A 13,378-nucleotide genomic window follows, 5' to 3' on the forward strand; every position below is an offset into this window, starting at 1 on the left:
TCACGAAACACAATATGATTCCGTATTTATAGTTCACGTGACAGGGAAAATTTACAATGTAATGTTTTTTCAATGCAGCGTGAAATGAACGAGATGAGATGTATTTAGAGGCCTCCCTTAAAACAAACGAGAGCAAGATCACACGGTTTCAAGCTTCAACCCAAAAATAAGAAGGAATTTCATGCGGTAGCCTCTGCACCAGGAAAGGCGCTATACAACCGTGAACACCGTCATTATCCAAGGTATCCAACGTTCATTGGGACCGCAAATAACAAGTAGTGCAGAGACAATAAACACAAGTTCAGGGAGGAAAGGGGGTTGTGATTTTCTTCAGAAATTCATTGAATGGCAAGTGTTAGCCAAGATACACCACAGAACCGATTCGCGCAAAATTACAATCTAGGCGAATATCTTTCTCAAGAAGTGGGCTGTAACTGTAACAAAAAAGGAGGAAACTCTTACCAATCTCTGAAAGTATCGAAAAACATATGATTCGGTAGGTGGGCTAGATACGATGCTCCATAGAATACAGATTCGCTTAGCAAGGTCCTCAAGAAAGAAGCAACCAAGCTTGTGGGGAAGGCAAATGTCAGCTATAAGGAATTATTCTGCCGTCTAAGAGGGATGCCTTCAGAACCATCGATTCCATCTTCATCTGCATGCTTAGATAGTCGCACGGAGGACATTGATGTTGGCAAACCTACAAAATTTGATAAAATAACCAATCCAAGGTTCAGAATCCATTAAAAAAAATTAATTGTTCTCGTGAAATACCAAACACCCAACCACAGGTCCGTTTGTTAACAATCTAAGATTGACGGTAAACCATCAGTGACAAAAATATTTAAGGAAACATACCGTCAACCATATCCTTCGTTCTGTGAAGAAGAAAAGTTCCTCCAAGGATGGTCACAAACCCACACATTTCGGTGATAACCTGAGTTGGACTCTGTCTGTCCCAATCCTTAAAGTACAGAATGCCCCATGATAAGTTGCAAATGGAAATCTATTCATGTGAAATATTGTAACACGGGTAGAAGAAAAGGAAATCTGGATTATTCAAAACAAAAACACAGAAACTATATGGGCTAGAGAGAGAGAGAGAGAGAGAGAGATAACGAACAACTTTTTTCTTTGAAAAAGACAAAGAAAGATTAGGAGGACTAGCTTATAATTTCAATTTATAGAGAGGGCAGCATAAATGAACCCCTGTATGAGATATATTTCATGACAGACGAGTTCTAACTCTAAATAATGAGAGAAACTATATTTACAAACCAAAAAGAAACAGAGAAATAGAGGGGGTACCAATACAATCTGTGAAAAAGAACATACCTTGAACATGATAACGCTAGCCAGAATAGTTAGTGATGTGAACATAACATAGTATATAGGAGATACCACAGCTGTGTTGAAAGTATCAAGTGCCTGCGACGGAAAGGAAAACACTAATCAAAATACATAGGAGGTGAAAACCCGACTCCTCATTAAATGAGTTAAGGGTATCTTAAACTGAGATGTCAAATGATCAAAACCAAACTTTCAATGGCCTATATGGCAAGTTAAAGTCCAACGTCCAGTTTCTACTCCAACCAATGTTTGAATTATTATTCTCTTACCATACCTAAGTTCTTGTATATTTTCTTAGGACTGGGCTACCTCGTCATCTATGATAGTTATTTAGATTGCTGGTCATTTAACCAATTCTCTATGTTTGTAATGTTGGATTGAAACATCAGTTTCCTATCCAAAAGAACCGGAACAGTTATCAGGGAGTAATACTTGTTGAGTATGAAATTACAAAAACACTTGCTTACAAAGAAACCAATACCCACAATCACACAATGTATCTATTGCAGTTTAGCCACAATAAAGCATATCTGCATATCGTTGATGAAAATCTGTGACACATACTGCATTGTTACGCTAGCTGTGGACAAAAAAGAATGCAAATGTGGAAGAACCAAGAAAGTAACAACTTCATGATTAGACTTTTTCCAATTTCAGGCCTTCCTCAATAATCCTTAGATCATTTTCTGATTGTTGGCATTATCATTAAGTTTTTTATCTTTCATTTTTTCTCTGTCCGAAAATTTTTATTGGGTGAGAGGACAAAGTGTCAACTAAAAGCATTTTTGAAAGACTAAGACTTGCGTTTGGCCAAAAAGTAATCCTTAAGATAACTAATTTATTTGGGTAAGCACAAAAGTTATGATAGCTGAAATGTATACCAAAGTGTAGGAATAAACTAGTTGGTTCATGCTTGACAACAACTTCAAGCATGTCCAAGTGTTTATTTGGAAGATCAAAATAATAACAAATATAAATATAATAAATAATAACACAAGGACAGAAAAATGACTAATACTAACCTTATTCAAATAATTCATTTGGGTAAGCACACAAGAAATGACAACTAAAGTGAAGACCCAAGTTTGGGGGTAAACTAGCTGATTCATGCCTGATAATGTCAACTTCAAAGCAATTCCAAGTGCTTTAACACTCATGACCTGTCAAAGGACACCTTTAGAGTTTGAAAAAACACATTTGAGAAGAGGACGGCATGACACAGATAAAGCACGAGCACTTGAAATTTACAGAAGTATACAGCAATACATACCGATAAGGAACCAACAAGGGAACAAACTCCAATGTAGACCATTATGTGTGTATGGCCATATTGCGGGATAAAGTGGAATATAAGTATAAACACAGCAGTTATGACCAAAGCTGCATACAAGAGAAAACCTACAAGGAACAAGTATGATTATCAGAAATTATCCCTTTTCCTTTTAATGTAGCCAAAAGAGCAACAACAATACATTAATACACGAATTAAGAATAAAATACAATAAAAGAACAATTAGATGCAGAAAATGACCCAATTACCTGGTTCCATGGCAAGATCCCAAACTTCTGTAACAGATTCAATCATACGTTCTTGAGGAGCGTGTAAAACAATTGTTGTAGAACCCACAACACACAAAGCGCAACCAAGAACACCGAAGATATGAAGCCTCTCACGTAAAATAATATGTGCAAGCACAGCACTGCAAGATAATATTGCGATCAGCACTAAACACTAAGAAGCAACCATATGGATGAATGAATTTTTATCATGCCTGATAATTATGCTGAGAGCACCAAGAGGAGTTACTAGTATAGCTGGTGCAAATGCATAAGCCGCAAAATTAGCAATTTCCCCAACAATCACTGTCAAAATGGCAATTGTCAGTCAGAATCTTTCTTTTCAAAAATAAGTTCATGACTATAAGACACATAAATACCCATTTGGTTCCTTGGACTATAAAATGCTTGTTTCTGTGGTCAGCTATAAATTTGCAAGTAGATAATAGAGAACAATCTGTCGTTCCTATTTATTTTCCTGAGAAATAAACTACTTTATTGCAACAATAAACTAGAAAACCATGCTAAGCCACCCCGAAGCTTTGATTGGATTCTAGTCACACTGAGGTTAATGAGTAAACTGCAGACATTGGTCTACACATTGCCTCCGTTGGTCTATTGTTTCCGGCGGGAAGGAATGATTTTACTGTCAATGCTCTCTGAAAATGCTTGAATTTCCCTCCCCAAGGTTAGCCAAAACTAGAAGTATACCCTTAAAGACTTAAAGTTATAGATCATGAAGTAATTTTCAATGACAGGTGTGCCCACTTATTCATGTCTAATGGTGTAAAAGGCTTTCCCTGAATTACGATCCTGTAAAATAAATTTCCCCAACGCCCTTTCTTTCCCTGATTTTGAAGCTTGTCTAGAAGTGTACCAGTTTTACTGCATCAAACATTTGTCCACTATGATCCACATTTTGTATGTTCAGTGTACTACACACACGTCAGAAAATGTCATTTGTTTTTCTATACTATTCAAAACACCTTCAGTACCTTTCAGTAACATAAATAGAAATAATAGTCCGACAGAGAAACAAATTATTGGTTTTCATTGATCACGTAACTGAAAAAGAGAAATATTCAACTCACTCGTTATCATGCCCACCCACCAAAGTGGCTCGTATAGGTACGAATATCCTCCAACTCCTGCCAAACATGTAAAATGATTCATCCCAATTATCCACGGTCAAGCACAAACGGAATACGGAAACGCATAAAGCACAAAGAATAGACAAGAACCAAAGGCATGAAAGAAAAGCTGAAATTATCTAGAGCATACAAAAACCAAATGCTGTCTATATGTTGTTCGGATACTGGGATTTTTTTTATCACAACAGCTAAGGTGATGCATTAAAATACCACAGAAGTAAAAAGGAGATATATGACATGATCAGTAACATGCCATATAAAAAGAAGAAAACACCCATAAACTAATAATCAATGGACTTGAATCATAAGTGTCAATATCCTGAAAATGTTCTATCAAAACATTCTTCTACACAAGATCAGAAGCTAACAATCACTTAGAGACCATATTGCAATACTTGATTTGATAAATGGTTTCGGGATGAAAGATATATAAAATTTTCAATTCAAATCAACTGAGTCATAGATTTGTAGTGTAACACAAAAATGTGAAGCCAAGTGATTGTAATTTCAAGTGATACTTCAATTAACTTATAAACTTCAATCTACTAAATAGAACAGCCTTGCCCACCAATCTGGACTGGTTTACATTCTAACCCATATTCCATTTTTCACTCGATTCGCCGTAAATTTTGAAACTTGCAACAATTCGAGCACAAACTCAAACACCCAATTGCTCCATTGACAATCCCACATCAGAATAATAAAAAGTTGAGAAATTGAACTTTATAAGTGACCCAGACAAGCATATTTGAATTACGAACCTGCTCTGATGCCAGAAGCCCCGGCCTTTTTCAATCCCTTCTTCTTCACAATGAAACTAGCACCGATAAACAAACTTGAAGACAAAGCAAGAATCAAACCCTTGATGTTGTCAGAGGACATCCCCTTGTACGAGTCTCTCCAGCTCATCGGGGGGCTCTGACCCTCGGTCGCCATGGCCGAGAAAAACCCCAAATTCAAAAACCCTAAAAACCTCCTCTTTCTTCTTCTTATCTGCTCACACGCTTCGAGTGTATCATTACTTTCGAAAGAGTGCAAAATACCCCCGAAATGAGGGGCCGATTTTTTTATCGGCCGGGACTCGGAGTGAGTTGGGAAAGCACGCTCGCTCGCTGGATCGTCGTTTTACAGAATACAGAGATGTAGATGGAGAAGCGGTTGAAGATAATGTCGGCGCTGGGAGTTGGCGGTGACTACTGAAATTATATACAGCTGTAGCAGATCGGAAGGCGAAGGAGAGAACAAGAAAGAGAGAGAGAGAGACAGAGAGAGAGGTGGTGTGTCGTGTCGGGTGTGCTGGGAATCGAATATTTGGATTTTTATTAGGAGTTCTATTAACACCCCATAAAATTAGGAAAGAAAAACTAATAAAAAAACATTGAAAACTTTGAGTTTTAACTATAAAGATAAAATAAAGGATAAAATGAATGTATCATGATTGACTTTTTAGTGTAAAAATATGATTTTTCATTAAAATGAATAGTACCGATATCTTTTCAGTAAGGAGGAGAATTCTCTACCCTTTCATGCCCTCCTATTTGAACGGTCACGGTTAAGCCACGTCAACATCTTATATTGATTTTTTTTATAGAGATAATAAGATAAAAATCAATGTGAGAGGAGGGGATGGATGGGGATGAGAATAGGAGGGTAGAAAATTCTCTGTTAAAGTTCACATTTATGAAGGCACCCATACTTCAATTTTTACACATAAACTACCTCTTTTACCCCTATCTGAATTAAGTCTGCAATAAATAAAGTATAGTGCTATTCATACATTCATTTTTACTTCCCACATCTCTTTTAATTTTTGACTGTCTGATCGAATGAATAAATGAAAATCAATAGACAAAAAATTAATAAGGATATACGAGAAGTAAAAAGTAATGAGCGAATAGTACTACTCTAAATAAAAAAAGGAAAACTAATGAAAATGGTTTAAAAATTTTGAGTTTTATCGATAAGCACGAAATAAATGGTAAAATAAATAGTACTATGATTAACTTTTTAATGTAAAAATATAATTTTTTATTAAAATAAACAGTATCAAAAATTTTTCATTAAATTTCAAATAAAAAGGGACAGTGCTACGGGAGTTCTCAGCATGCCCATGTCGAGGGAGGGAAATCCGAGATGGGTGCTCATCGAATTAGGTTGTTTGGCGTTTCTTTTCCTGCTGGTGCTGGGTGGCTTAAAGAAGAACGAGGGATAAAGCTGGAATTTTAGAAGGATTATTTTAATGTGGGATGTTTTTTTTTATTATTTTTTAACCCGGTTGTTCCCATAATAACGACTTCACTCCGACCGAAGGTTGATGAGTGCAATACTCCATCTTTTGATCCTTTTCTTTACTTCCTAATTGTGTCAATTTTCAACCCAAACAAATCATGTAAATTTTTAGGGTAAGCTCAAATTTTACCTTTACCCTAAATCTTTTGGGTTCATGTGAAGTTGGCATATATGGACCTTTCTAACCATTTGAAAGACTGTCTTGCTTCGAATGTTTCGGACACGTTACAAGAGCATGTATCTTTAGGGTTGCAAGAATACAAAGTTCATCCGTTACTCTCGAATGTGTCAACGATATGTTAATCCCTTTTTATTTGGAAGTTTAACGAAAAAGCTCTCGATACTATTTACTTTAACGAAAAACCACATTTTAACATTAAAAAATCAATTATGTTACTATTCATTTTACCATTTATTTTGTCATTATCGTTAAATTTCAAAAATTTCAAGCCTTTTTCATTCGTTTTCCTTTTTTATTTTTTAGATATAAGCAGAATGATTAGAGTTTTTCAATTGAATCACATAATTTATCAACCACAAGGTTACTACTTTCTGTGTAGGTGTGTAGCTACCTTTCTCATGCGTTGTACCAAATATAGAGTGAAGTAAAACCTCAACCCAAACCTATTCAACTAATGACGGAAGCCAATGTGACTGGGCAGTGCTATCCACGCATCCGTTGTTATCTCACACACCCTATGTTGACTTTTGTCCTTTGATCTTATTCAATTCATTTGATCCGTATGCCAAAAACTAGTGGGAGGTAAAAAAAGAGTGGTAAGCACCACCCATGTCAGTATTACTGAGTTTGTAGATACATTGTTTGACTGTTAATTCGCCTTCGATATATTCATTTGTTCATCAAATTGTGTACTTTCTTACAAAACCCAGAAAACCCTTTTTCATGTAACTTTTTACTTTCAATTTGGATCAACTTTTTTCGTATATTCCTTCAACACGCATTAAATCTCGTGGGTTATCCAATTCTAGACACGAAACAAGCCCTTAGTAATCGGTGCTCATATCAAATTTTGAGAAGTGTATATCTTTTGAAGCTCATTTCGAGGTTATATTCCAAATTAAATGGAAATCTGCAGACCAACATTTTCCATTTGACACCCGAAAACCAGTCCGTGACTAATACTAGAGCTGGTTGAATTCATTATCAGAAAACAAGTAACTGGAACTATACAGCCATGAATCAATAAGAATATCGGGAGTTTGACAGCGGCCCCCTGAAATATCTCAATGAACATGGAAAGAACACAAGGAGCTCTCAACGATTACATCTAATTCAAGTATTGCTCCACTATTGCATCACAGTAATCAACTGTGCATGTTTATCCTATTTGTAAAGATTTGCAGATAGATGCGAGTTTTTGGAAGAAAAATGCAGCAATATCATCTGGTGTACCTGTTTGCTTCAGCTCAAAAATGTCACAGTAGTTGAACTGCTGCAATGGATGGGATTTTCTCCCTCAACTTCTGCGTGACCGCCACCCTGACAATCATTACCCCAGCAGCTGGACCTGTGATACGCACCTTCACTATAGGATCCTCGATTGTCACAAGTTCAAGAGATCCACCTGCTGCCCCTACCAAGTAGGGTCTAATTTCTTCAAGTACCTGAAACAAAATTGTACATATAAATACATAAGATGGAAACCTTAAATCAAGAACCAAACTTCCTCAACTTTTCGGTAACTTGGGCCGGTATTATGCTTGGAACTCATTCTCAATGCGAAATTGTTATCTTTCGTATTAGCCTTCAAATACACAGTGGACCTTAAGAAAGACTACAAATCCAAGTTACTGGCAAAGATTTCGTGTTTTAATGTCTTGAGCTTCTTTGAGCAAGTCCATGATACACACTGGATATCATCACTATACTAATAACCAGGCTAGGAAACAAGGTAAATTACTAATAGCCCACTGCAAAAGCACTTGACCACCCAAGAAATGACGAGGAAGAAAATTAAGGTCGGTAGCAGGCACTGGAGCAGTATAATAATTAAACTAGGCAAACAAAGTAAGGTTTCTTTATTGGTAGTGATAAAGGGAAAAGGATTTCAGAATCCCCAGAAATTACGAGACAAATGAAACAAACACCGCTAAACAACTCTCTTATATATTGTACTGGTTCAATTTTCTATATCAAATTCAAATAAACTCAGGAATACTTTTTTCTTAAACCTAAACCCTAAATGGACCATCTAAAGGAAAGCCCTTCTACTTTATGCGTGAAGCAGATAACATGAAAAAGTATATCCAATTTTATTACTAAATGGGTGTGTTTACGACTTCAAAAGAAATATCACCTTCTCTATATTTTCTTCATTCAGCTCAAGCCCTGTTTCTTCATCAGCTATTGCTTCCACTGCAACTATTTCAGGGATCTTTTCCATTAAACGACGCTCAATACCCATTTTCATTGTCACAACAGAGCTTGGACAGGAGCCACATGCTCCCTCTAGCTTCAACCACACTACATTTCCGTCAATCTCATGTAACGACACATTTCCTCCGTCAGAAATGAGATATGGCCGGATTTCATCCAATACACTTTCAACATTCTCTGCAGTCAGTGGCAATTCGACCGCTGAATTCGGAGTAGCAACCACCTTAATTACTGTACAACAATAAAATATAGATGACCATCAAACATCCAACTAGGGAAATTATGAACCAGTGAATATGGCAAACGTGGAGTTCACGTCCTTATTTAACGTACATATTGGATTTGACTATTTTTTTTATCCGGAAGAATAAGTTGTCAACGTTGCAAATTAAAGAGCAACTGTGGACGTCCCATGATGTCTTCTTACTCGTAAGACTTCACAAGGGTTCCATACCCTAAAATTTCTAACAAACAATTCCATCTTTGGGTTATCGTACTAACTAATCATCAGATTCATCAGTCATTACCTAACACTCAATTTGGGAATATTCATGCGACGTCACTGGATTGACTCACACCAGCATCCACAAAGCAAGAAAAGCATGGCAACCATTAACAACAAAGTTCATGTTGCAAGTTCCACAAGGTACACAGAATTACAAAATCATCAAAAAGTGCATAGTATATCAATGTTGAATTCTACAGTTGATTCAGTCCAACGTGCGTAGTTAATTGAGTTCAATCAAACATTATAGCAAAATAGAACAGCCGGGAAAAGCTGAAAAAGAAATCATTAAAAGCTCGTTTGGAAGTGCTTTAAAAAATGGTTGAAAACGCTTTTGGTGAAATTTTTTTTTAGGTTCCAAAAGCACTTAAAAGTGTTTTCTGCAAAAAAAACACTAGTTATACGCTTTTTCCAAGAAGCACTCCAAGTGTTTTTCAGAATTCACTTGCATTTTTACTAAAGATTGATTCTAAAAGTAGTCATTTTAAAAGCAGAAGCCCTAATATTAGTATAACAAATCAACCAAACATTAATTGATTGATTACAAACACATATACAGATATATATGTAATGCATAAAAATGATAGATTTCGAAATAAAAAAGAAACTGACCAAGGCTGCGTGAAGGTGAAGGTAACCGAACCCGTGAGCTAGGCCGCACCAGATTACGCCCCCTACTGAAAGATACACAGAAGCCTGAACCTCCAAACAATAAACTACAACTCTGCAGGAAAATTAAAAGTGAAAAGTCAGAAATTAAAAGAAAAAAATAGAAGAAGCAATTGAATTGATTTGTTTCTGGAAGTGAAGGGAAATCGAGGAAGACCGTGGAAAGTGGTTGTTGGAGTCTGCAGTACGGCGGCGAATTGAGAAGCATCGCCCTCATCTCGAATAAAAGATACCGCTGTGATTTCTTCTCTGTTCTTCTTTTCTTTTCCTTTCTTTTTGGATTTTCTCAGGAACCAAACAGGTACATCGTAGGAGAAGAAGCTCGAAGTAACGCCGGTGAGTTTCCTTTTGTTTTATTTCCGTCTCAGGGGTAAAATGGGAAACTAGGAAATTTGTTTCGATCCCATCCGTAGAAAATCACGAGTAATTTAATCAACGGTGATGAGAAAGATAACAAGTGCTACCAGCCTACTGCCATCTGTTCTCCCGAAAAATTGACCGCTCGAAAACACTTTGCTAAGTTTCATGGTATGCTGCCACGTGACAGACGTGTTCTTTTTCTTTTTTTTTTTTTTTTTTGGTTGTTGGCCAAGTATGATTTTAAAGGTAATTCTCACTTTACCGCATGAAATATCGCGCTTTTCAAATTTTTATATGTAAATGTATTTTAGAAGTGTTATTAACATTTTAAAAATCTTATTTATTTATTTTTTTGAATATATAAAGTTTGAAGTGTAGAATAAGATTTTTAGCGTATCAATAACAATTTCCATTTTTTTATATGATCAGTTTTATATCTAAAGTGAAAATAGTAGGACACTTTCACACTGCTATTAGACTTTCTGAATCTCTATTAACTCGTGACCTAGCACACATGTGAACAATGATTAGGCACTACGTGTCACTGTTGTCCCATGTGGATGATAAAAAATTAAAAGAAATTAATTCCACTTAGACCATCTCCAAATAAGATGTCAAATTTTAAACATAAAATTTAAATTTGAAGGCTTATGTGGCACATTAATCTTTTTATAAATTTTGTTCTTCAATCGATATGTCAAATTTAAACTATTATTTATTATTTATAGTTGTTATTAGTATTTTAAAACAAAAGATAACTATTAAAATTATAAAATGTATTTATTAATTACTAAAAATATATTTGAACCTACTGTCAAATTTGACAGCAACTTCTTTGTTGCCTTTTCATGTCATGCCACATAGGAATTGTCATTTGGGTTGAAAAACACTAGTGGTGTCTTTTATTACTGTTATTGCTAATGTGGACCTTTTGACATCCCATTTAAATATGTTCTTAGAGCCACAATGACGCCTAACACAAACCAAGGGTTCATATCACTTACTTTAATTTTTGCAATGTCTTCGTTGGTTCACCTTACACAAACCAAGAGCCCAGATCTCTCTTTCCCTTTCTTCAACGGCCCAAATCTCTAAATCTTTGGTCTTCAAACAAATGAACCCTTTTTTTCAAATGAATTTGGAGCTTGTTTGGATGCATTTTTTAAATAACTGAAAGTGTTTTTGGTGAAAATGATTTTAGAACCAATCATTAGTAAATATGCAAGTAAATCATGGGAAAACACTTAAAGTGCTTCTTGGAAGAAGCACATAAATGGTGTTTCTTGTAGAAAACACTTTAAGTGCTTTTGAAACCCAAAAATATTTTCTCTAAAGAACTTTCAGTAATTTTAAAAGCACATCCAAATATGCCCTGGTCTCCGATGTATCAAAGCTCAGTTTCAAATGTGAATGTTTAACTTTTTTATTTTTTATTTTTAACAAATGATATTACTATATTAAGGGAAAGATGATAGGCTTAACCTCGCAATGGACTAGCAACAATGTGTTTCAAATTCGTATTTGGCAAAAATCTAACTTAGAAACGAGAACAGAATTAACAAATAGTGCTTAATTATATCACATATAAATTTGAAAACAATATCAAACAAACATTTGCAATTTCAATACAACATATTACATGATATCATATCTATTCCCCATGCAAGTATTTTTCTTCCCCTTTTGGATTGATGATATATCGAAGAAATTAAACACGATTTAAATCAAGATTTAGTAGTAAAATTGCGGAGACGAATAAAGAGGGTTACGAAAAGCAGTGGACGACCCTTTTCTCCAGCAAAGTAAATCTTGCACCAGAGGGACAATAGGCTTCTTCTTCATTGGTTTCTTCTCTCTTTTCCCTCCAACGTGGTCGTAGCCGGCTCCGACAGGGTCGTAGTCGGCTCCTCCTTGTTTCTTAGTAGTTCCAATGCCCAATATTTGAGCCAAAGACATAGAGTCCTCCATCCTTATCATCCACTCCCTCTTGTTCCTCTCTTCAACATTCTCTCTCAGATTTGGTGATGATCTTGTAGTTGTAGCCACTTGCAGCACGTTACTCGCCTTTGCCGCCGCATCTGCCTCTGCTCGAGCCAACTTGGACATGTTCTTGTGAAGCTCCGCGTTCAGCGACGCCAACGCGACCTCGGTTTCCGACTCTCTCTCCTTCAGCATCTTCAGCTCCACCTTCGTTTCCTCTAGCTCCGCCTCAAGCTTCTTTAGAGTGTCCATAACTGCTACTTTCTCCTCGCGATCACCATCACTACTATTTTTTACGTCTTCGCTTTCTTCATAATTCGGCAGCGACAAGTTCGGTGACGGAGGAGTAGTAGGCCTGCTTTGGACAATATTATTGGCGCATGGCGGTTTAGGGGATGAAAACATTTCTCTGAGAAGAAGGCGCTCGCCCAAGATGGCGACGGCTTCTTTGACGGAGTTGAAGGGTCGGGAAGTGTCGACATTGGCGTGGTGATCGTTAACATGGAGTGGGGTTAGGGCAGCTGCTCCTCCCGCTGGGTTTTCTTGAGGAAGCTGCAGGGAGTGCTGGGTTTCCGATTCCATGGATATGTCCTGATGGAAAATGGTGTGTAGGGAATCGAGGACATGAAGATATATTTCATGATGATTGGGTAGGGTTTGGTTGGCATGGGCTTTCTTTGCTTGCACTTCAAAATTTGACAGAGTGAGAGTCTGTTTCAAGGTTAAGACAAAATAGGGTGGATGAGGACACCATAACTACTTATTGAAATTTGTACTGATCTAGTAACTTTGTCTTCCGGTTCGTGGATTGTAACATTCTACATCGCTTAGGAAGTAGATCCTTTAAGCCTTATATGTATATTTCTATCTCTACCTAGCACGATGCCTTTTGGGAGTTCACTGACTTTGGGTTCTATCGGAACTCCGAAGTTAAGTAAGTTCGCGCGAGAGCAATCCCAGGATAGGTGACCTATTAGGAAATTTTCGTGTGAGTTCCTAGAAACAAAATGTGTCAGAAATGCTGCTTCAAGTATCCTAATCAGAATTTAAAATAGTCATACTACTTGCTAACGTAATAATCATACCATGAACCATATTTACCAAAGAGCTAATACGATG

The 13,378-nt window shown here is 36.5% G+C and overlaps 3 protein-coding genes across 3 annotated transcripts; all 3 read right to left on the reverse strand.

The window, feature by feature from the left end:
* Positions 1-300: 300 nt before the first annotated feature.
* Positions 301-5,353, reverse strand: LOC137717447 (probable magnesium transporter NIPA4). The gene is made up of 9 exons (XM_068456824.1): positions 4,820-5,353; positions 3,999-4,055; positions 3,123-3,213; positions 2,890-3,050; positions 2,621-2,748; positions 2,373-2,510; positions 1,336-1,428; positions 859-964; positions 301-700 (listed from the first exon to the last, which is right to left on the reverse strand). The coding sequence occupies exons 1-9, from the start codon at positions 4,992-4,994 to the stop codon at positions 594-596; spliced, it is 1,056 nt and encodes a 351-aa protein (XP_068312925.1). The 5' UTR covers positions 4,995-5,353; the 3' UTR covers positions 301-593.
* A 2,162-nt stretch (positions 5,354-7,515) lies between these two features.
* LOC137717961 (nifU-like protein 2, chloroplastic) lies at positions 7,516-10,247 on the reverse strand. The gene is made up of 4 exons (XM_068457483.1): positions 10,077-10,247; positions 9,863-9,974; positions 8,666-8,976; positions 7,516-7,973 (listed from the first exon to the last, which is right to left on the reverse strand). The coding sequence occupies exons 1-4, from the start codon at positions 10,134-10,136 to the stop codon at positions 7,785-7,787; spliced, it is 672 nt and encodes a 223-aa protein (XP_068313584.1). The 5' UTR covers positions 10,137-10,247; the 3' UTR covers positions 7,516-7,784.
* Positions 10,248-12,010: 1,763 nt separating this feature from the next.
* Positions 12,011-12,841, reverse strand: LOC137717222 (uncharacterized). The gene has a single exon (XM_068456514.1). The coding sequence runs from the start codon at positions 12,839-12,841 to the stop codon at positions 12,011-12,013; it is 831 nt and encodes a 276-aa protein (XP_068312615.1).
* Positions 12,842-13,378: the final 537 nt, after the last annotated feature.

Source organism: Pyrus communis, chromosome 15 (assembly GCF_963583255.1).
Source record: "Pyrus communis chromosome 15, drPyrComm1.1, whole genome shotgun sequence".
NCBI lineage: Eukaryota > Viridiplantae > Streptophyta > Magnoliopsida > Rosales > Rosaceae > Pyrus > Pyrus communis.

Coding starts and splice junctions, on each gene's coding strand:
- LOC137717447 (XM_068456824.1), bottom strand. CDS start 4,994: ATGGCGACCGAGGGTCAGAGCCCCCCGATGAGCTGGAGAGACTCGTAC. Junction 2,511..2,620: donor CCCTTGTTGGTTCCTTATCG/GTATGTATTGCT, acceptor GTCCTTTGACAG/GTCATGAGTGTTAAAGCACT. Junction 701..858: donor AACGAAGGATATGGTTGACG/GTATGTTTCCTT, acceptor CAAATTTTGTAG/GTTTGCCAACATCAATGTCC.
- LOC137717961 (XM_068457483.1), bottom strand. CDS start 10,136: ATGAGGGCGATGCTTCTCAATTCGCCGCCGTACTGCAGACTCCAACAA. Junction 8,977..9,862: donor TTCACCTTCACGCAGCCTTG/GTCAGTTTCTTT, acceptor ATTGTTGTACAG/TAATTAAGGTGGTTGCTACT. Junction 7,974..8,665: donor ATGAAGAAAATATAGAGAAG/GTGATATTTCTT, acceptor ATTTTGTTTCAG/GTACTTGAAGAAATTAGACC.
- LOC137717222 (XM_068456514.1), bottom strand. CDS start 12,841: ATGGAATCGGAAACCCAGCACTCCCTGCAGCTTCCTCAAGAAAACCCA.